The 25,037-nt window shown below is 37.7% G+C and overlaps 1 protein-coding gene across 1 annotated transcript in view; it reads right to left on the reverse strand.

Annotated features, from left to right (window-relative positions):
• Nucleotides 1–25,037, reverse strand: part of RP1 (retinitis pigmentosa 1 (autosomal dominant)) — a 175,151-nt gene that overhangs the window by 91,969 nt on the left and 58,145 nt on the right. Inside the window, exons 20-22 of the mRNA XM_008946075.1 lie at nucleotides 24,457–24,621; nucleotides 22,071–22,225; nucleotides 14,718–14,883 (exon numbers count right to left, since the gene is read on the reverse strand). Of these exons, the coding sequence (XP_008944323.1) occupies nucleotides 14,718–14,883; nucleotides 22,071–22,225; nucleotides 24,457–24,621 (486 nt within the window). The remainder of the gene's footprint in view (nucleotides 1–14,717; nucleotides 14,884–22,070; nucleotides 22,226–24,456; nucleotides 24,622–25,037) is intronic.

The following is a 25,037-nucleotide window of genomic DNA, read 5'->3' on the forward strand; positions in this document are numbered from 1 at the left end:
GGTATTTTTTTTTAAGACCCAGCTCTAGCTTCTGGCATCTATTAATAACATGAGAACATGAACTACCTGGAGTAAGAGGTAGAGAGAAAGGAAGTTTTTTCTATTCAGTTAGGAAGGAAAGGTAACCTAAGGGCATACTAAGGGCAAGAGAAAGCAAGGTAGAGAAACCTTTTTTCCAGACTTTTTATTCTAAACACCTGAATCAGTGTTTCCAGCACAAAAGGCTGGTATATTCCTGATCATTCAGTGATGGTAAGAGTTAGTTGGGCCCCAGTCTGCAAGCACAGTATATAAATTCTCATTTCCTTCTGAAGTAGTACTGTACAGAATTCAGTGAAATGACACTTTCCTTTGGAAAATATAAAAAATAAGCAAACATTGCAGGTTGCTTTGTGTTAAACACTGAGGTAATGTTTTGATACGTTTCGGGAAAAGAAGAAAACAATCCTAATTAGAATTAGAGAATAATTCATTGGTGAGAATATGAAATTTTTCACTGCAGAAATATTGCTCTTTTTCTGCTAACTTCGTATAAACTACTGTTCCATCATCAGTGCTTTTAAAAGTAGTTCTACTGAATCACAGAATGTTAGGGGTTGGAAGGGACCTCCAGAGATCATCGAGTCCAACCCCCCTGCCAGAGCAGGACCATCTAGTCTAGGGCAGGTCACACAGGAACGCATCCAGACGGGTCTTAAAAGTCTCCAAGGTAGGAGACTCCACAACCTCCCTGGGGAGCCTGTTCCAGTGGAACCCTTATAGTAAAGAAGTTCTTCCTCATGTTGAGGTGGAACTTCCTGTGCTCCAGTTTGTGAGCATTGCCCCGTGTCCTATCGCAGGGCATAAGTGAGAAGAGTACAAATCAGTACAGTTATTCCTTTGATTATGTGAACAAGAACAGAGCAGAATTCCTGATTTATATTCTCATTTGAAGTTTACACTCACATAAACAGAACAATAAGAAAATCCAACACTTCTTGTGTCATGTACCCCTTTAGAGTGAAACTTTAGCCATATCTGAAGGCAATCCATGTTTGGGTGTGTGATAAAGGCCTTCTCACAAAGGAGCACAGACAGATATTGGCAGAAAGGTGTTCAACAAACACCCTGGTCTGTCTTCTCCCGGTCCCATCACAGGAGCCACCAGCCCATCTCCACAAGCCGCCAGTGACTGGGGAGACTGGGAGGTCCAGGGGCAACTGCTGGGTGGACATTGTATGAGCCCAGTTGCTGGAAGTATTCCCATTGTACATACACATATGGATACATATTCCCATGAGTGGGCCTCCATCTTGCTCAGCTAGAGAGGGGAGAGATTTATCCAGTTCCAGGACACAATCACTAATTTCCAATGCCTATCACTTCCCAAAATAGTTGAACAATTTTTGATTTTGTGCATCACAATGTTTATTTAGTTTCATCCTCTAGTTACAACAGCAACAAATACACAATTCAATAACGGTAAAGTTTGGTAAACTAAAAATATCTAGAAATGCCAGAAAAAAAGTGAGACTTTTTTCTTAGAAGAAAATCAGAGGAAGAATCACAGGAAAAAAGGCTGGAGCAGAGCTCTAGGGATCGTCCAGTTAAACAGCATGCTCAATTTGGGGACAACTTCAAAGACAGATCAGGTGAAGTTTCTTAAATCTCTAGGGCTAGAAAACCAAAAGCTGAGACAGAATAGGAAGAGAAAAAGGACCCACAGACCTATAAGCCTTGGAAATGGGGGAAAAAAAAAACAAACTAAGAAAAGACAAAGGCAGGCTTACATGGAGTCATAAGAGACCTGATTTGCATATGGAAGTTGAGACCGGTGTGATGGTCACATGGATAAAACTGAAAGCATCACCTGGAGTACGAGACCAGATTTGTGTCAGCTTTTTGAAGTGGCTGAGGGACAGAAAAACTAAGGGGTGTTACCAAGATGAGAAATTTGCATGGAAAAGAAGGGATTTCAGTGAGGAAGGTGAAGATAAACTGACAGAATCAGGAAATCATTTAGGATTTGAAGAAGCTAGAAAAGAAAGACAAGGAATCAAAAATCATCTCCAAGGTTTTGAGTCCCTATTGGGTGCATGGTAGAGATTCGCTGGAGAGGAAAAGGATAAGGAAAAAATGACCCTTTCTTCTAAGAGAGAAGTTAAGCAATAAGGTAAGTATTAAAGAACAGCAATTAAAAAGACAGTGCCTTCTGAGTTTAGATTTGTTCATCTTGTTTAAAATTTTTCAACATATCACTGTTAAACCCGATTTAATATCACTGGAAGTTACCAGATTGTATTGAAAATACAGGATAAAAATTACTAAATCATATCAGATTATCATTAAGTAATAAGTAGTACATAATTTGTTCTTCTAGAGACAATTATTTGATGTGGTTTGTCCAGTGTTTGTAATCAATTAGTTTTTAAATAGGAAATGCTAATTGATAGTGTTTCATTTGCTTGCTCTTAAGAAACTAAATAGGAAATCCTTGGGAGACAAGGCAATAGAGATGTTCAATTTAAATGTGCCTAAAATCAATAATTAATCTGTAAAACTTAATTTCAGGAAATTTCCAAATACTTTTTAATATATAAGTCTCCAGTTTGTAAGAAAAGATAGTTTAATAAGGATAACTTTCCTCCAAAAGCAAGAAAAGATGCAGTAATATAATGATTAAAAAGTAAATAAATGTGCTATTTTAAACATGTTGCCAGCCTTTGATAGACCTGACTTGATTTTTCACATACAACTACATAAAAGGAATGTACCTACCAGAATATTGGTACTTTTCTATGAATGGGTATTTCAGACCGCATAATGCAAATTTGAGTTACTGATGTTGACCTAATTGTTCATACAACTTAAATGGTGTCTGAACTATTTTTGTATTGCACCATATTTATATCACTGTAAGAAGTGGCATATGGTACTGTGGTATATGTTAATGATCATAGAACCTGGCTCACCTTGAACAGTCCGAGTTTTTTAAATCTCTTGTTGAAGTCACTAAATATTCTGCAGAGTAATTAAAGAAAAAAAAAAAAGCAGAGGGGAAATGTGAGCTGGCATGTAGATGTTTCTCTGCATCTTCTGGTCTCTGTAATAGAGATCAGAAGTCCCCTTTGGCATTAAAACCCATCAAAAACATTCACACATCACCAGTCTTGATGTTTTTTTCAGAGAATTACATTCCGAGTTGAGTTTTTTCACTGGTTCAATACTTGCTTCTGAAATTATTTGATTGTCACTAAGTGTGTGATGATCCTTTTTTATGTTGAATCACCGATTCTTTGCAATATTCATTGCTCCATTTTGAGTACAGTTTGTCTGAATGATAGCACCTATCTCTATAAGACCTACCACTGTCAGGCAGTATTGTCTATCAGGTGCATCACTGTCATTCTCTTAATGCAGAGAAAATTCTATAAAAAGAACCCATCATGATAAATGATTATCACAGCTCACTATTCCTTTATAGAGGCCCAGGACTTTTTAAATAGTAACTTTCTATGATGGGCTATTTCCTGCTTTGCTTGAAGAGAACAAAGTACATCAAAGCTGTGGTAAACTTTGAAGTACCCCAGTGCCACCCTGCAGCTAATAATTTCTATACAAATGGCTGTGACTTGAGTCTGATTTAGAAAACATCTGTGTGATGATTCAGATCATGGATTTCTGGTAAAGAATATTTTATGCAGCACAAGAAAGGATGATATCAAACTGATAATTTCTAGATTTCCTGCCTGATGTAGTGCTCTGAAAAGCAGTATTTGCTCGTGGTTTAGGGGCACTCGGAGAGACCAGCAATTTTACAGGGGTAAGATCCCTTGGCTACAGCTATTCTGATTTTGGGAAGGGAAGGAAAGCAATGGGGTAAAACGAACACTTCCGTGGAACTAGAATCTGTCTGTAAGGGATTGTTTCATGGTTATGATGGCTTTTGGACAGTCTGCCTTGGAAGAAACATGAAAAGCTGTCATATACTCACAAGATATGGCTAGCAAACACATGATCTAAAATACTGAGCATGTACATGGCAAAAGCTCCTTTGTGGGGTTTCTTATTGGCACTTCTCTCCATGTTTCACCTTCACCCTTGTCTTCTGCAAACCAGTGCTCTATGGGGAGACAAATCTCTTCATCAGAAAGAAGCACTACTCCTGCCAGTCTGACTTCCAACAGGTACCAGCTGGGATCATTGTCAGTGTTGTCATGGGCAATGAGGATTTTATATAGCTGCCCAATATCTCTGAGATTCATCTGTAAGTACAAAAAACCTACCCCAAACCTGAAACAAAAATAAACAAACCCACCACAGGATTTTAATAACAAATTATACTGTTGTCTTTTAGCAATACTTCTTAAACTGGGCATGTAAGCTAAATGTGCAGCTAACATAGCCTACAGTAGTGGATATTTTTAGAAAATGAAGCCTTAATGTACAATGAATGCCAGAGCAATCGAGGAAATGCACATGGAGTAGTCTGCAAGTGTAATTTTATTGACTTCAGTACCGTATTATTTAAAGTGACTAAGGGGCTTAAAAAATTTGGTCTAGTTTTAAATCTCTTGACAGAATTCAGTTTGTGGTGTTATAAATGTGAATCTCTATTTCTAGACAAGTACTTTAACAATCAGAAGTACCTTCACCCATTGCTGCATGAAATAATGTTTTGCAGTCCATACAGTTACCACCAGCAGAGCCCTATTAACTATTCCTACCACTTACCAGTCTGCCATGGTCACTTCCCTCTTCATCTTCTATTTTTACATGCATTGGTGTCAGAGTTAACTGTTTCTGTAAGTGCTGAGGCTAAACTGCAGCAAATTTAAGCAATAAAACATGACTATGTCACATTGAAGACCACAGCCCTAAGAGAAGAGCCATTTTGTTTTAGGCTGCAGAAGTTTATGCACTGATGGCAGGAACATAAGCACAAAAGTGGTTAACCACTTTCATTTTCAGTGATGTGTTTGTAAACTCAAAGTATTGGGGGGGAAAAAAATCACCAAGAGAAAAGAACAAAACATGTTTGCTTCTTTTACCATTGTACCAATTGTGTACTGTTTAGCATCAGCTCAACTCAATCTCATAGGATGATATAATGATGTATATGCCAGTGGTATAAACCTGAATAGACTTTATGGGTGTTCTTGTGGGGAAAAAAAAAAAAATCATCATGTTTATAGTTAGGTGGAAATTAAGTCAAGAATGTCAATGGCAGAGAGCAAATCAACTGTGTATGATGTTCTGCAAGACATGCAATACAATCACAAAATTAGTTTCAGCTCCTTCTGTAGTTTTGGGGGTTGGAACAATTCATCTTGCTGTCAGATCAGATATCACATTGGTCTTTCAGTGGTATTGACTTGCTAACATGCTACTCTTTGCCCATCGAAATCCTGTCAAACCTATGTCAAGTGTTGCTCTTGCAGTGATACTCGGATGAAAATACTCTCATAACACAGTAGAGCTAATGATATTCTTTTGCCAGCATAAACACTGTATCTTGAGGCTGGTTCTTCATTTCCAACATTGACTGGATTGCCTTGAACTTCTGTATGACTTGAGCACAACCTGGCATTTACAAATCTACTTTTGCAGCCAGAACATTCTGTAAAGTTGTAGAGCAAAGTTGACTTTACTGCCCCTGTAAACAACATGCTCACAAAACCCCTGGTCTAGCTATTCTATATTCTGGCACCACAGCTGCAAAAGTAACACTCTATTTTACATGGAAACAGGCTTTCTGACAGAACTGCAATAAAAGGCTATGCAAAGAAGAAAGAAAGAGTCCCAGGACTAAAGCATCACTCTGGCAATCAGACAACTAGATTCTATTCCTGGATCTGCTTTAGGCTTCTTGAAAAACATTACATAATTCACGAGCCCTCTTCACTTCACTTTCTCAACTATACAACAAGGACAACATTTACATGTCTCTCACAGGAACACTGCAAAGCTCTCTTCATAAATTTTGAGATCCTCAGAAGACACAAGTCCAAAATTCTGTATTTTTTTTCTAAAAATTTCTGTTCTTTTTGGGCTAGTTGTTATTTTGTCATAACTCAGTTGACAGATCAGAAATTATCAGTTGAAATTCTACTAGCTAGCTTTGTAAAGCTAGTGGTTTTGCTCAAGGATAATGTGATCTCACAGTTACCTAGTCACAGAATTTCTGTTGCCACTAGCAGAAGTTGTGTGGACACAGTAAGGAACAGCAACAAGCTGCTCAGCAGATACATTATAAATCTATTGAAGAATGGGGTCAATATAATTAAGATGTCCCTTCACTACACTCCAATTGTATGTTGCAGGTATTCAATCTCCATCACTGACATGCACACACAGAGATGGAAGACTGATGTATTTTGGGATAGGTCTGCAGTGCCCTGAACAAACCTGCTGGAGTCCTAGCAACCATGCACCTGAGTTAGCACAATAATCCTTCAGATTGGCCAGTCCTGCTTCTCAAGGCACACTTCTGCTGCACTGAACACTAGTGTTGCAGCAAAAGTGTGCCGTCTGAGGCCAGCTTTGACTGACCTTTGCAGCAGAGCGTTGACAAAATCATCAGACACCCAATTGTCAATCAAAGCACATGGTCAAAATACTGTAGAGGTTCAAATGTCTATTAAAAATATTAAAAATTGGTTTGCAAATTGGTTTTCTCCCTGAAAAGTCTTCAGCTTGATATTGATAGAGTTTGAGCATTAATGGGAATTCGAAGTCATAAAATTTAAGAGATAATGTTTTGGTTTACATCAGCTACGTATGGAATATAAGACCTAATCTTCCTTTCAGTGGAAAGATACTTCAGTAGAAGGATGAAAAGAATATATATAATTATTCCATTTCCCTTTTATATACTGGAATAAGCAAAATAAGGTCACTATATTCCTGTTGTACAGAAAATATCCTTCAATCTCTTTGAAATAAACTTATCCAAATTATTTTCATTCTAGCCTAAGTCACCACACAGAAGCAGTTACACCAAAATCTCAGTGTCTAACACAAGCACTAGAGGCTATGCTTGACAGACAGTAATTAATTTTATATGAAGTCATCTCATTAACAGAATTTCAGAGAAATCATGTGCAGCAGCTGGATTCCCAAAAGAAGGAGAAATCATTGACTGCATTAGTTTCACTTCTACAGCATCTGCATATAATGGAGAAATCTCTCAAAGTAGAAGGTATTTTTAAATTGTGAGCATGCAGATGGTAAATGTTGCCAAAAATATAATAACTAGTGTACCAGTAAAGTACCCAGTATCTACTCATGATGCTTGCATTTTCCAGATGTCTGAATTCAGCCAATTTGTTAATTTTGGCCAACAAACATGGCATGATTACACACTAACTCAAGAATTAGACCATGTCACAGGTGCCCACACAGAAACAGAACAGTCTCATGAAAAAGGTGGATATGGATGTGTAAGGACTAGGATTAAAGGTCACACAAAAATTGACATATTGTTTTTCCCACTTCATACTTGCTTTAGGCACAAATGAGGTGGGTAAACAAGCACTGCTTATTGCATGGTGACAGCTAAACACTTTCTTTTCCAACCCACTCAAGCTCTTCATCCTGTAGCTAGTCCAATATCAATACTCACTCACTTGACCTTCCTGTACAGGCTAACAATGTGCTACTATTCACTAAAATGGATGCCAATTATCTGTTACCAGGTTAATTAGAAAAAAGAAATGTCACATTGTTGCTACCTGCTAAGCTAATTGTCTCAACCAACAGCTTGTTTTTTCCATGCTCAAATACAACAAATGAAAAAATGTTTAAGAATAACATTAAAGCTCTGGAAGAACTTTTCTTTTACTGTGGTTAATTAAATTATGCCAACATTATTTACAGTAACAGGGTGTCAGTTCTTGAAAGTAAGCACAAAACTCCCATGTTAGGAGAAGGTACCCACTTATATGCAAGTGGTTTTTCTGAGTGATCATTTTTCCGAGTAAAACCAGAAGTATTTTACTGGATTTGAAACATTCCACAGTGCTTACGTGGGGAGTTAAAACACTACCAGAGGATATTAACTGGAATACAGCCCAGCATTGGCTGTAGGAAAGCTCAGCAAAGGTCAGGCCACATGAGAAACCTTAAATTTTGCTTAGCCTTCACCACATGTATGCACATCATGCTAACAGAATGAAGCTGTGGGTGGACAAATGCACCTTATGTATGAAAAAGTGATGCACAATAAGAAAGATTATGTTAGTGGGCACATAATAGTCCTTCAAAGAGTCTGAAGACACATGAAGATTCATTTAAGAAAAGGTACAGAGTAGTCACCTCAATCCACAACCTAGGAGTAGGACTGGCTTTCTGATTTACTCTTCTTTTCACTGTTGATTCTATAATAACCTGACAAACTATGAACCAGTCTTTGCAATATATGTCTGTTACCTCCACGGAACAGCAAAGATTGGAAGGCACCTCTGGAGATCACTGTATCCAACCTCCCTGCCAAAATAGGATCACCTAAAGCAGGCTATCCAGGATTGCATCCAGGCAGATTTTGAAAGTCTTCAGAGAAGGTGACTCCACAACTTCTCTGGGCAACCTGTTCCAGGGCTCTGTCACCTTCACAGGGAAGAAGTTTCTCTGTACATTTAGGTGGAACTTCCTGTGTTCTAGTTTGTGCCTGTTGCTCCTTATGCATTACCAGGCACTGCTGAAAAGAGTCCAGCCCTATCTTGATGTCTGCTCTTTAGATATTGATAAACATTGATAAGATTGATGAAGACATCAGCTCTAGGACACAAAACCAAAACAAAACAAACTAAAGAAGTGTTTTCTCTCAACAGCATAGGCTACTGTGAGCACATCAGAACAACTTTCTGCATTGCGTTGCTAGGGACTAAATGTTTTTATATCTTCCTGATATAAAGAAGGTCAACAGGCTTGTGGGATGCAGTAGGAAGAATGTGGCCAGCAGGTCAAGGGAAGTGGTTATTTCCTTCTGCTCAGCCCTGATGAGACACATCAGGAGTGAAGTGTCCAGTTCTGGGCTCCCCAGTACAAGAGACATGTACATACTCGAAAAAATCTTGTGAAAGGTCATGAAGATGATTAAGAGACTGAAGCACCTCTCATATGAGGAATGGCTTAGAGAGCTGGGACTATTTAGCTTGGAGACAAGGCTTTGGGGAGGATCCTATCAATAATTATAAATACCTGATGGGACTAGTTTAAGATGACAAATACAGTCTTCTCTCAGTGGTATCCAGTGAACAGTCAACAGGCAATGGGCATAAGCTGAAATATCATAAATTCTACTTAAATATATGAGAAAAAATACTAGTGAGAGTGTTCAAATATTGGAACAGATGAACCAGAGAGCTTCTAGAGTGTAAAGTATTCAAAACATGAGTGGACAATGTCCTAAGCAACCTGCTCTAGCTGGCCCTGCTTTGAGTAAAGGACTGGACTAGGAAATCTTTGGTGATCCCTTCTGAGCTCAGCTACTCTGTAATTCTGTACCACTCGGTGCAACGGCATCATCTTACTGACAATATTATTTCTAGGGTTAGAACAAGATTCAACACTGCTAGTACTAAGAAATCCCTATATTGCACACTGAAAATATTTTTTTTTTCAGGAGATAGAACTGTTAAAAGGCTGCCAAACAGCTGGCCATATAAAGTAAGGGCCATCAAAAAATTTGTCACTTTATCATCTTCTGTTTCAATGCAAGATAAACTACCTCATCTGGTTTATCATAAGCCCTTGTACTGTATAAAGAGTATTTCCTTTTACAGAGTTGAAACAAGCCCAAAATAAAATAAATTAAAAAAAATAATTTAAAGAGTGAGACAATAAGCCACACGTTTGTCACACCACTCACTTCTGAAAAGTGCTCAGACATCGAAATGATGGGAGGCATAAGATTGTGAACAGAGTGGAAAATGGCTGAGGGAAGGCAAGGCAGTAGCATGGATTAGTAAAGACAGAAACTGAATTTGGGTATTTGACATGGGAAGGTATGGGAGCTCTTAACAGGGAGACCTTTAACAAAGCAAACCAGTGTCACAAAATGTCAGAAAAAATCACCTGAAGCCTACCCAGGGGGCTAAACAGACAGTGTACCTTGAGAAAGAGGAATGACTTAAGAGAGACAGACAGGAAGGTTTAATATGTATTCATCTTGGACTTGTGTTGCTATCAGGTAGGAAAAAAGTTTTATATATATATGGCTGAAAGATTAAACCTGAAATTGTGTACATAAAGCCTTCTTATGAAACTACCTTAAAAGGGCAAAATACATACACATACATATATATACACACTTCATACTGCAATACTCCATGGTGTAGAATTATTCAACAAGTAGCACCATGATCACTCACTCTCATTTCTTGGAGATGACATGTATTGTGTTTTTCTCCAAGATATTTTGTGAGCTCTTTATGATTCTCCTATGTCATTTTCTTAGAACAAGCTAAATTTTGCTTCATGCACAGCCTGTAGCTGATGGAGATCGTTTTACAAAATCTCCCTTTTGTCTCAGTAAGGAATGAGGCTCATGTTAGCATACAAATTTTGTAGACAGATGGACAGTTTCAAGTGGAGTTAAAACCAGCAGTACTCCTGATTTATGTTGCCTTAAGCCTATCTGACTAAAGCCTGGGTTTCTCTAATTTTTATTCAACTGTTTCTGGACCTAAATGGCTGTTATGACAAACAGGGATAGCTGGAAAACAGCAGAACATGAGCTATGCCCAGTTTCTAGGCACTGGCAGTCCCATGGTTAAGAGAGTGGAGAGCTATGGTAGTGCTTGCGGTCACTTCTTCCACCTCCCCACTTGGGAAGAATTCTCACTCAGCTCATTACAGGCTCTTTTATTTTCACAATAGGAAGAAAAGCATGAAAATGAATTGGATTCAACCTATTTTTATAACATTTGTTTTTCTCCTCTCTACTTCTCATTTTACTTTAGAGATCTCAGTTCTGACCAGTCCCTAGGGATGATTCCAAAGGAAGGAGTATCAACTGTTAATGCACAGATTATTTGAAGCAGCTGATAATTTTATTTAAACAGAAGGAAAGCAAAATAAAAGACAACAGATAAACTTCTAAATATAACACCTCCACATGATGTTGTACAGTATAAGGTATACCTGATGAACATGAATGATGAACAAACAAGATCCACCTAACTGGAAATAAAAAGCTAGGTTTAACACTGGAACAATCCCACCACAGGAACACTATCAAGTTTTCAGACCAAGCATCCCTGCAAGTATTAGTAGAATCCCTGTTTTTCATCTACATATATTACTTCCAGTCATTTTGCCCTGATAGAGTATGGCAATGTTTAAAGGAGAGTTTAGACAGATGAAGAAACTTTAAATAGTGAAAGAGAATAGGACACTTGCTTTACAGGTTAGAGAAATGGGCTCATGCAGCAAAATTCACACCAGGGATAGATTTCAGTTTCCAGTTGTCCTAAAATAACATGCATACCCCATGTCCAATGTTTGTAAACACGGAACGACTGTCTTCCTTAGATATCCACCAACTACAAAATATAACATAAGCTTAAAGTGAAGATTTTGAAGATTTCTTGGGGAAAAATCCAGCACTCTTAAAAGCTTAAATATAGTGCTATTTTAAATAAACTTGACAATGTGCTGAAACCAATACTGCCCTAAAGAGAATGCAGAGATGATCATGAAGCCAAGTCACAAAGCAAAGCATGGATGAATTCTTAAGGAGGTGCTAGGTCCTGCCACTTTCATCAAGACTAGCATATAACATTTTGAAAGCAGATCTACTGAAGCAGTCAGTGTTTTTACTGACTTCATTATTACTAGAAGAACAGAACTTGTACCTGAAGATACAGAATTCTTCCATATTGAAGTAATAAAAATTGAGAGATTGTAGCTGGCTTTTATGGAAGATAATACGCTTACAGTCTTCTGCTTAGTTCTTTTTGACACAGAAGGGAATATATGGCATGACCAAACATTAAAAGAATATTTATAAAAAGAATTTTATTATCAAACAGTGTGTACTCAAAAGAGAGAATTCACCAGGTTTCAAAGAATGATGATGCAGAATACAGGGGTCTGGAGAATATAATTTACAATATAATTAAAGCTTTAGTGTCTTGAGCACTCAACATACTGCCAAAATCAGTATTTTTGAAATACTGATAAATAATCAGGGACTGTGATGACACCAGTGGAAAATTCAGGAAACAGATCACAGTTGTGATGAAAGCTGTAACTTATGGTAGATTGATTTGCCTCTGTTGGAAGAGGAATGACTCTCAACAGAAAAATTATGCCCTAAAAACTATGGCTGAAAAGTAACAGAAGCAGGGAAGCATAGCCTAGAAGTAGTTTCTTTGAACATGCAGGAACAATTACAGAGTAGAAAGGGAAATCCATCAAATTTAAATTCCTTTTCTTTCCATTCCCATATTGCTCATCCCTGACTTTCCCATCTGGTAGGAAAAATTGCTAAGGCACAAGAGCAAATACAATACAGTTTGCACACAACTATCTTGAAAGAACCTACAGCTCAAGACTCCAGCTTGAAACAAGAGCTCAGTCCATCACACAGCAACTCTAGATAACCTTCAGTGAGCTTCATGTACTGTATGGAAATCTCCAAGGGCAATAATAGCCTTGTTACCTTCTACCCATGTTACACTTGTCCTCCAAAGGCAATAGCCTTGTTACTTTCTACCTGCATTACAATGGAGGTTGACCAGTTTTTAATCTACTTCACACAAACCTTAATGAGAGATAGCCAAAGTTAATGAAGTTACACTGGCTGTATACAGCAGTGCAAGCAGCAGCAAAATCAAGTTCTAGATGACCAAGAAAATCTCAGGAGTGTCTATAGGAGCACCATATGCTTTCTTAAGAAAAAAAGGTTACCTGGAGTTTAAATAGCCTTCATATATACAGCACAGTTCTACAGAAAGGCCACAAATCAAGAACGTTTTAGCCTTTTAGTCAAGTTTTCCCCAATGTACTTAACAGATTAAACAAGTGTAATAGAAAGAAATAGAGGTTAGACAATTTTTCTGCAACTCCAGAATTTTTAGCAATATTGTTACTACACAGTACTCTTAATGTTGGAAAACTGCAGAGTTACAAAGTGCTGAAATATTTGGAGGACACAAGTTTCTTTCAGATTAATTAAAAAAAACTCATCTACCTGACTAAATGGAGACATTTAAGAGGGAAAAATGTAGGAAAGGCAAAATTACTTTATCTGTTTTTTTCTTTCTTTCCTCATTGATTAGCACTGAGTGAAACTCAAATAAGTGGTTTTGAGAACAGATGGACAGTAATCTAGTCAACCTTGAAGCTTTGATGGTCTGGTTAGAATACAGGAAGAAGCTTCCTCAAGCATCTCTGAAGCTTAAAGGTCTAATTACACATGAAGTTTGATTACACAATTAGATTCTGTAAAAAGGTGTCAACTGCACTCCTCAGTCCAGATTGGGCATACCTAAACCACACCAAAGTGCTGTGCCTAAGCTCCAAGCTTCTTCCAGGCTTTTGGTGGTATATCAACGAAGGAAAACATCAAGCACAAAGGCCTAGGTACAGCATACAAGACGTGGGTGCTAGTGTGAATACCAGCAGATCATCAGAAGTCCTGGATCAGCTCCCCTGCTGGGGTGATAAAAGTGATGGCCTGAGGAACATTCTTCTTCCAAAGAAAGAAAACAAATGTTTTTGGTAATTCCCTCACTGAACTGAATAAATGAGTAAGAACTTGATGTCAGACAGAATTAATCAGCTGAATAAGTATCTAAGATCATCATCTAGCCTGAATGACTTGAGAAGGAACACTTAAATTTAGTGTTCAGATAAACACTGATTTCACTTTCCTGTTTTGATATGAGATAATTTTAAACCAGTATAATCTACAAACTTTAGCCAAATTACTTTCTACTTGAATGTAAGAGAAAAACCATGATTGTGTTGCCTCTGCAAGAACTTATATATTTAGACTTCAAGTTGGAATAGAATTTTAACAAATCAGAGAAACTTCCTGTCCTACCTGTCACAAATTCCCCATCATCTATTTTTTATGCACAAATTATTTCCATCTGAATGATATATCATAGATTTAACAATGGCAACAGGTACAGTCCTGAGGACTATAGGAATTGGAAGAAATCATAGGAATCACAGGAACTTGTGGAAGCCCTGTAGTTCTTTTGAATCACCTCTCAGAGGTTTCTCTGAGGAGAGATATCTCTCCATTTGCTTGGAGAAGTAGGACATTGCTAGTCTAAATCACCCGAGTTAACCTACTCTGTCATTTGACTCTAGTCCCTAGACATCACCCCTTTCCTTCTTTTTTTTCTTTCTATGAGAAAAGGTTTGACAGCATGGTTCAGTGGAAGTCTGAGGGAGCCATAGAAGAATTTACAGCAGACACTTCCAAAGGTGGGTAATTTTTTTCCACCTCTGCAAATGAACAACATCTAGTTAAAGCTAGCCCATCAAGCAGATGCAGGCATGAAGCAGGTTCTGAGAGAGGCATGTATTCAGAATTGCATCAAGTAGACATTTGCCAGTTCAAATCCTATTATCACAAATGTCAACCACTCCCTCACAAACACTTCATGATCCTTACATATTGTTTTGAGTCCTTTTCATTACCACTATCATCCAGTTTTGAGAAAAGCAATTTTGCATGTTTTGAATTCTCCAGTGTTTATAAAACAGCCATACTATACCTTAAAAGTATCTTCACTGCTGGGATTAAACAGCTGGTGTTTCCCAGATCCCAAAATAACAGGGCCGAAAGCTTTCTTTTCTCCATAAGCCATAAAGGGATACTGTTGCTGTTGTGCCAGCTGCTTCAAAATCCCCAGTGACAACAGTAATCTTGCAGTCTCCTTTCTGTAAAGTAAAAAATAAAATTAAAATGCTTTTATAACTGCTACTGATACATAGCAAGTTACTTCAAAGTTATAAGTAAAGGCAAACTTTAGCCCAGGTACCATAACTATGATGTACCCAAAAGGTAGTTGACACTGGTGGAGGCAACAGAAGATAGGCTAAATACTATATTTTCCAAACTCAGCTTAGGCAAGTGGTAAACTGTAAAGATTTAAGAGGTTTGCAGCATATTAAAGCTGGAATATGAACACAGAGTCTAGCAAGATATCCAGTGGTAACCTTGTGGGTCACGAGGGAGAAAGCCCAACTTCCTGAATTTAGATTATGACAACACATATAGCCAAGAAATACAACAGGAAAAAAATACCAAAACATTCCAAATACAATTTCCTCTCATTTTATGTTGTTGTGACATATCACCAAAGCCTTGTTTGCCTGGATGGAGGCATGGCATTTAGATTAACACAAAAAAAAAAAAAAATTTTTTTGAGAAAATTCTGACACTAAATGAGGACTCTTTAGAAAATCATTTTATATAAAGCTTTCCTAATCCTAAAATGTCATCTCTGCTCCCATACAATGCACGCAAGTTATTTAAATATCTGAAAGCAGATTAATATAAATCTTATTTTAAAAAATAACAATTCATAATTGTAAAATGTATTTCTACATCTGAATAGCTGGGATCATACGCTCTCCACCCCTCTTTTCATTGCAGCTACTGCCTGTAAGAAACAGGTTCTACTTAGAGACTTAACTTCATTCTGTGCAAGGCAAACAAAAAATTAAATACCAGCCCACAGAGAGGCACTTAGAAATAAATGCCACAGTGTACACTGCAATTTTATTAATAGAAGGCTGTCTGGTAGTACCTGCATGAATTAAATCTGTCTGATAAGTGTTTATCTTGGATCATTCCTATTATCCCTCAGTAATGTACCCCACAAATACTGAACTGAAGCAGGAAGTCTGAGTTCCTGTTTTCAAAATTTTTGAGGTTTGGGATGTGATAGATTTTTAAATGCACATAAATACACAGCTGGGAATTCAGAAAACAGCAACAGCTCCTTTGGTCTGATCAACCAGCAGGCAAGGGAGGTAGTTCTCCCCCTGTGGTCACTGGCGAGTCCCCACCTGGAGTAATTCATCCAGCTCTGGGGACTCCAGCACAGGAAAGACAACTTTTGTGTTGGAGCAGGTCCAGAGGAGAGACATGAAAATTATCAGAGAGCTGGAACACCTCTCCTGTGAAGAAAGGTTGGTTCAGCCTGGAAAAGAGAATGTTCCAGGGAGACTTTATTGCAGCCTTTTAACATATAAAAGGGGCTTATGAGAAATACAAAGACTTTTTACCAGGGCCTGTAGTAACAGGACAAGGGGGATTGGTTTTAAACTGAAAGAGGGTAGATTTAGATAAGGCATAAAGAAGACATTTTTTACAATAAGTGTGGTGAAACACAGGAATACATTACCCAGAGAAATTGTGGATGCCCCATCCCTGGGAGTGTTCGAGGCCACGTTGGATGGGGCTTTGAGCAACCAGGTCTAGTGGAAGGTTTCCCTGCCTATGGCAAAGGGGATGGAACTCAATGATCTTTAAAGACGTCTTCCAACTCAAACCACTCTATGATTCTACAAAGGAAGTGAACCATACAGTTTCCACTAAAAATTCTCAGACTCCTGCTTGTTACAAACTATTTTGTACCTTTGAAAATTTCCATCCTCACACATTTCTCTATAGACCTACTTTGTTAACAAAAAAACCCATAACATCAAGCTACAAAACATCAACATCAGTTAGAAGGGTAAAAAGCCTCCATACACTGAAGGTAGAAACAAAGAGCATAAGGCAGGGGCTTCTTGCCCAACAGAGGAGCTCAGTTACCAGAAAACTCAGCTTATTCTCTTTTCAAGCAAGGTAATATTAATTCCTTTAATACAAAGTTCCTTTGGATCATTTGGGTGGAAAACAAGGGCAATCTGATTTACAAGTCCTTATGAAGCATGGTGCAGAGAAAAAATTACCCACTGCTCCTAAAAATTCAAAAGTAATTCAGAAACAAATATTCATTTTAAAGCCAGCAAAATGTATTTTCTTTTGGACTTGTTCATTGCCTGATGTATTGTACCTCAAGTGTTTCTGGTAGTCTTTTCTATTCCACTGTCCTCTCTCTTTTGTTAAGCAGTGCAGTTTCTAAACAACACAGCTGGTACTCTCAAGACTGTGTATTCTAGCCAGCTCAACTCCTGCCTCCAAAGGATAAGTATTATTAATAAACTGTTTTACACAAAAGTACAACTCTCAAGGTAAAAAAGGGAATCAAACGTCCCTGAAAACACAAAAAAATTTTTAGTTCCTACTCCTCTACATTGACTGAGGTTTTTACAGTTTCTGGAAACAGACAGGATTTTGTATTTGAAGAAAAATGTGGGATAGGAGAAGAATCCTGAAATTTCTAATCTCGTTGATGCCAAAAATCCTCACTGCTTTCTTGCATACCTCTTCCAAATAGAAACTGGAAACAGTATTCTCATTCTCTTTGGCATAAAAAGCTGAGGTAGAACACCAAAAGTTCCTTAATGACTGAAGAGGAACACACACTGAGAAGAAAAGAACACAGAAAAATGTGTGATGAGGCAACTTTCATTTAGCATACATGGAAGAATGGCATGACATGACATCAGGTATGTACCCTACCACAGATTACTTTCTAGAAATTTTTTTCCATTTTTTTTTTCCTTTCTAAAATATTAAAATCAATAAACTAGAAAATTCTACTTCCCAGAAGAAGAAATGTTTCACACACACAGAGCAAGTGATTGATATAGTATGAAAACTAGATATCTAAAAAATCTGAGATCTTGTTCATATTTTTCCCATGAGATCAATTACTCATCCAGGAACGGGAGCAATCCCTGTAGCTGTGGGATACACAACTTTAAGTCTCTTTCTCACTGTTCTATACTTCAGCAAGTGTCCCAGACAAGAGGCTGTTTGATGTGTATGATTTTGGCTGCGTAACTTCGAGACGTTTAAAACAAATCCACCTTGCTTTTCCATGAAATAGGTCTGTTTTGACAGAGGGTAAGTTTTGGCATTGACAAAGTTGACCAGCTGTTCTGGACAGCACAAAGACATGTCTTTCACCGGGTCAGGATGAGAGTGTTGTGAACAAAATGGTCACTGCAAGACTAAGCCTATCTCCACTCCAGATAAGCCAGCTGGATGCACACTTTGATTGCTCAACTTCTGTTTGGTTTATGGGGAAATTTTTATCTGCTGCAAATTTTACTGTGCAGCCAGACAAGCACAACTTGAATGACACAGAGTAGAGATGCAGCTCAGCTCTAAGTGCAGAAAGAGTTAAGCAGACTGATTTGAACTATGTAAAGGAGGATCTCTAGGTGCAGGCCTTGTGAAAGCGGTGCATGCAGAACAGCTAAGTCACAAAGAGTGATGAACAGACAGAAAATGAAAGCTTTCTGAAAAAAGCACAGAAAGGAAGAAGGGTAAAGATAACTTGCAATTCAAAATAAAGCTTACAATAAAGTGGAATTTGAATATAATTTGCAAAATAACTGGGTACAAATGTTCTCAGTAACCACTTGCCATAGCGATGTTATTTAAAACAAGGCATTTGGGTCATAGTGGATATCTCGATTGATAGAATAAATTATGAATAAACATCTTTAAACTTTCTCCCAAGAGCTTCTAAATTATTGTTCATTCCACAACATGAAGTACTTCTCACAGCTGAAAAAAAAATGCTATGTGTTATTAAAAATGTAATTTAATCTGTGCTCGTTGCAAGGACAGAAAAGTCAAGCTGAACAAATATGAAATCACAGGTAAAAGAGAACGTTAAAAACTAATGGTGAGAACAAAACTATACATAGCCCATCAGAAAACATCACGGTTTATAAATGTTAACTGTAAAAAAAATGAAATTAAGATAGATCACCAATAAGTACTAGAAAATGAATTTTCAAACAAACAGAGAGAAAATTAACATTATGGAAAGAAAAATGAGAATAAAAAAAGGGTAAACAAAGTGATTTATTGTTTAAATTAAAATGTGAAGTTCATAGTTTACTAAAATGTTCAACTGGTGTGCTGTAATTAATGCTTTAAAATAAATACAAAAGGCAACAAATGTGTAAAGCAATTAGTCCTGAAACAGAAACAGTCTTCATTAAAGACAAAAGACTAGAGCAGTATTTACAATTTGCTGCTTCTTGCATTTGCTACTGTTGACTTATTTGAAATTCTGCCAAAAAAAAAAAAAAGCAGTTAATAAAGTATGTATCCCTTAATGTTAAAGAAAAGGTTTGAAAGAAGAAATGAAGAATACCCTCTGTGACTCTAGCCAATGCAGACAAGTTTTCCTTCTCATCAATTCCCTCATTGCTTACTATCACCTATACCCATTATAGAATGCAAACACAAAGTGTATTCTCTCAGAAATGTAACAAAGCCACAAAATGGTTAACGCTGATATTTAAAGTGTAAATCGAGCACAGATTTCTTCAGAGAAAAAATTACAAATTACTGATAATACTTCCATAAAGTTACATTAAACCTTATGTTGAGGGTACAGCTCAATTTCTGAATTAATTACACCTTGGGACACAAATGGAAGCCACAAGAAAGAAAATAAGAAATCAAGCAGAAATAAATATTTTCTCTACCATATTATCATCTAACTGAAGGATGCTCATCTTATTTTCATACTGAATAGATATAACAGCAAAGGATGTCCATCTTTAAAATCTTAATTTTTACTTCAACATCTGTCAAATCAAATACTATTTGAACCAACAAAGAATTATATTTGTGCAAGCGTAAGAGCTGTGTAAGTGCAAAATATACCTGTGTCAGAGACTCCATGGGACCTGATGAGGTGCATCACAGAGTACTGAAGAAACTGGTTGATGCAGTTGCTGAGCCACTCTCCATAATATTTGAGAAGTCATGGCAGTCAAGTGAAGTCCCTAGCAACTGGAAAAGGGGCAACATCGGGATCATCTTTAAAAAGGGTAAAAAGAAGATGCTGGGAACTAACGCCCTGTCAGCCTCACCTCTGTGCCTGGGAAGATCATGGAACAGATTCTCCTAGAAGACATGCTAAGGCACATGGAGGACAGGGAGGTAATCCTAGGTAGTCAGCCTGGATTTACTGGGGCAGGTCCTGCCTGACCAGCCTAGTGGCCTTCTACAATGAAGTGACTGCATCAGTCAACAAGGGAAGACCTATGGATGTCGTCTATCTGGACTTGTGCAAGGCCTTTGACACAGGCCCCCACAACATCCTAATCTCTAAATTGGGGAATTATGGATTTCGTGGGTGGACTGTTCAGTGGATAAAGAAATGGCTGGGATGGCAAATCCAGAGAGTGATGGGGGATGGTGATGAGTGGTGTCCCTCAGGGGTAAACCAGTGTTGTTTAATATCTTCATTAATGCTATTGACGAAGTCATTGAGTGCACCCTCAGCAAGGCTGCAGGTGATACCAATCTGGGAGGTGAAGTTGACATGCCAGAGGGACAGGATGCCATCCAGAGAGACCTGGACAGGCTGGAGAGGTAGCCCAGATGAACCTTACGAGGTTCAACAAGGCCAAGTGCAGGGTTCCTGCACCTGGGCTGGGGTAACCAGCACTATCACAACAGGCTGGGAGAGGATATACTGGAGAGCAGTCCTGTGGAAAGGGATTTAGGAGTGCTGGTGGATGAAACACTGGACATGAGCCACCAATGTGCCATCTCAGCCCAGAAGGCAAATCACATCCTGGGCAGCATAGAAAGAACTGTGGCCAGTAGATCAAGAGAGGTGATTCTGCCCCTCTGCTCTGCCCTGGTGAGACCTCACCTGGAGTACTGCAAGTTCTGCAGGTTCATACCCTGGATCATAAAATACAACGTAAAATAAAGCTGTAGAGGCTGCAGGTCAATAAATTAGAGAGATTTCTGAAGAGCAAAAAATTAGGAATGAAAAAATAATCATTGTTTCTTCTTGACATTGTCTGTCACTGAATAATTCTTGCTGATCAACATCTGGTAGTAATGATCACAGAATTCATGGAGCAAAGTGCCCTGACATGTGTTGCCCTCAAGCCATGTTACCCACTGGAGGACAGCTATGACACAGGGTTGATTTTTCATGACTGAGATAGGCAGCTGGCCCAATTTCTCTGTAGAAATTCCGTTAGGAAATTTTAGCTATATTTGTTTAGAAAGGTAGCAACCACAGCTAGCATCAACAGCTGGTCTGCATCCAAATCTACTACAGAGGAATCCTCAGTCTTACACTGCTACTTAAGAACATTACTGATTGAAGAAAGATTTCAGTTTTAGAGTTAGATCATAATGACAGAGCAACTTCTTTCCTGGTTTTGAGAATGTGATACCAAGAGTTACAAGAAGCTGTTCAAGGTATGTAATAAATTCATTGAAAAAAGGATGAAATAATTAGGCATCCTTCATTCGTTAAATATTAAGTACTGTTAAATGTTATTAGTTAGACATTATTAATTCTGGTGCTTTGTCACATGGTCACATTGTTTCTCTACACTTCCTTCATTTCACTCAAATAACACATACACCCACAAGATAGACTGGACTACATTAGTATTTTTATTGCACTACCATAATCTTAGTCCAATTTATACTACTGGACTATCATAATATTTTTCAAGACATGTAAAACTCACTATTTATCAATTGACTTTTAAGATGCCAGTTTCATAACTCAGATGCAACAACCACAGGCATCACATTTGTCTCTCTAGTACTACTTTTCATAAAGAGAGTGAATGCTACTTCTGGATGGCAAATCTCTTTTCTTTCCCATTTAGAAATGTACTTAATTTACACCCTTTCTGTGTACTTTATCTTTCCTTCCTGAATAGGTAGGTCACACTTGTAGCACTGATCCTTGTATAGTAAGACTGCACCATACAGTCTAGTAACAGAGCCACAATACAAGCATTTAACCTTTGCTATGGACTATACAGCATATAAACATGAGCAATCTGTTCCACAACAACACATTCTGTGTATTTTATGAAGCTAAAAAATAATTTAAATTTGTCTTTCCCTGGAAAATTCATGTTTAGTACACTGATTTGCACAGTACTGTTGGTGATACATATATAAGAATATTTAAGAATATTGCTGTAGAAACTACCTTTCACAATTGAAAACAAATTCCGAGTTGTCCTCAGCTTCTCTGACAATGACTTTATCACAGAACCAATACTGGGACTTGGCATTAGCCTCACAGTGCAACAGCACCTTCTGCAGTTTTCCAAGAGAGACAGCTTCCATTCCAAACACATCGACCTAGCAGACTGAGGAGATGGCATTCCACAATTTGTCACCACTAAGTCAGTCTGAAAGGTGAAGCGGTTTAAAAACCTGATGAACTCTCACAATATACAAAGACTGCTGTTTTTAATGACAGCTGGACTATGTTCAAAGTGCTTGGATCTGAAAAGCTAAACATTTTTATATTATGTATCAGAGTAAATGAGAAAACGCAACGAATCAGACTGTAGGAATAATCCCAGATAAATTGAGCTTTCAGCCATTGCCCAAAAGGCAGCACACAACCTTCACTACTGTTTCAATGCCTCATCATTTACAAGTGTACTTTTCTAGGTATGAATGAATTAAAGCTATTATTTCCTCTGTTGCTCTTTATTTAAAATACAGGTTCTCTCATCCCTTTCTCTTTTTGGTCTCATCTCCTCAGTTTCCATTTTATTCTGCTGGAGGAGACGGAAATCTGACATGCCACTTTCCCCTTGTCATGCGTGTAGGCTTGAGCTTACAGTTGGTGAAGTTTGTTGTCATAGGAGCATGAAGCTTACCAGGTGAAAGGTTCAGACTGGTGATTTTCTGTCATGGTAAAAAGCATATAGCTTTCTCTCTCTAAATGTAACGGTTCATGTCACTCTCCTCAGTAAAAGGAAAATGAAGGAAAGGGCTACACTGGAAAATTCATATCTGTAAAGTTCTCAGTCCTTAGTAAATGGCAGAATTTAGACTGCCCGTGCAACTTCAGTTCTCCCTTGTGTATATATACGATCCTTCTGTAATGTATGATCACAAGCTATTTCCTCTGAAGGATCCAGCCTCAAATTATGCACAGACAGGACTTCAGCTTTTTAATACTTCTTTTTATCTTCATTATTTTGATGACTCTGCATTATTTATTGCAACCACCCAAACAGTTGAGCGAAGCAGAACTGATTTCCCCAGTGACTTCAATTTTCCATAATGCCCAAGGTTTCTGAAAATGATGAAATCTATTTCTTGAAAGGTCATCTGCATAATATTTCATTCTACCTATATAGTTAAAGTGTAGAGGTTATTGCCAAAAACTGTCAAGATGCAAAGTTGCTTGGGTGCTCAACTGAGAAGCAGAGGGATTAATTTATCAACATATTAAGCATTTGAAAGAGCTTCCTATGTCCAAAGCAGAATTTTCTTTGAACAAACCTCAGTTACAGCTGTGGTTGCTCAAAACAGTTAAACATTACACAACAAAACAGAGTGTACAAGGTGTGGTCACTCAGGGAAGCTTTATTTTAAATGATTTGCCCAATATCAGGTAGCATCTGTGGCAGGGTTTAAATCAATGTGTTCAAGTCAGCACCCAACTGCCTGTGCTATAAAATATTGCAGGCCCTGCTCTGCTGCTCTCTACAAGCCATTGTCTTGTCCACCTATTTCCATAACAAAGTGCACTTTGAGCCACCCCCTTAGCCCTCGCGTAAACAATATGCTGAACTTAGTCTGACTAGAATAATTCCCCCAGAAAGCTCCATGCAAATTCTGAATTTCAGTTGGAATAGGATTATATATCTAATACATTTGTAATGGTAAAATACGTATTTGAAATAGTATAAATATATCTGAAGTTTCCCAGTGGATTATTTCTACACTTAGTATTTTAGATACTGCTTTTTATTTTGTAATTAAGTATTCCATTAACATCTTGATACCATTTGTTAGATATACAAGTGTTAACTCTCAATAGCTCACAAAGAAAGAACCAAGCTTAACAGAAGGTCATAAGAATGCTCATGGCAGAGTTAAAATGAAATTCAGTAGCTCCTTCCATACGTTACCGCAGAAAATCAGGATGATATATGTTTTACTTATGGAGGAGATTGGAGGCAATTGAAAGAAAAATTAATTTAAATCTGCCCTGCATTAATCACAATTTTATACTATTTTACACGAAAAGAAATGCGTAACGAAGAATCCTACTAAGATCTGAAATCATTGAACTATTTCTGTGCAGTCCTTTGGCATCAGCTGCACTTATTAAACCTTGATAGAATGTTTCATATTCACAGATAGCTCTTCATCATCCATCCTTCCCCTTTTCCTATGTGTATTTTCACTCATTCTAATTATTACTGGATTAATTTAAAAATATCTTGCTTTATTGTTAAAAAATATTTTTTCCTAAATCTGTGATTTTTTTCATTAGCAATCTGCTAAGACCAGTAAAAGTTACTTAGCTACATTTATATGACTAAAGAATTGTTTTTCAGACTTACCATCCCGCTCTGAAATACCACAGGTATACCAGATTTGTGCAGAAGTCTTAGACTGGAATCTCCTCTTTTTCCATAGATAACACAGATAAACTGCAGAATCTGTATCAGCTTGTTCCACATCACCAGTGTAGACATGAACATGGTATAGAAGAACTTTGAAAATAACTAGAAGAAAACGCATCTATAATCGCAATTCATTTTACTCACTGCTCTAGCTTAATAGAAACAGTGCCAGCAAATTTTATTTGCAATTAATTTGCTGGAATATATTACCCAGAAATAAATTTGTTTTTAAGATTGCTAAGACCACACATATTCTAGTTGCTGTATAATCATAAAATTCAGAATACATCAATACTGGTAGTTAGGTAACCAATACACATGTAACTGTGAAATTGAAGTACACACATACTTGGATAGATAGGTTTTCCAGACTCCACTAGTGGAAGCTCACAGAGAAAAATCTCTGCCATCACAATTTTTTGACAACCACGTGTTTGTTGGAAAATCCAGTGTTTTCTTGCTCTTTAGATGTTGCAGTGTCACCTAGAGAAGGAGCAATTCCAACTATGACTCAGTTC

This window comes from Merops nubicus, unplaced genomic scaffold (assembly GCF_000691845.1).
Source record: "Merops nubicus isolate BGI_N331 unplaced genomic scaffold, ASM69184v1 scaffold12220, whole genome shotgun sequence".
NCBI classification, from domain to species: domain Eukaryota; kingdom Metazoa; phylum Chordata; class Aves; order Coraciiformes; family Meropidae; genus Merops; species Merops nubicus.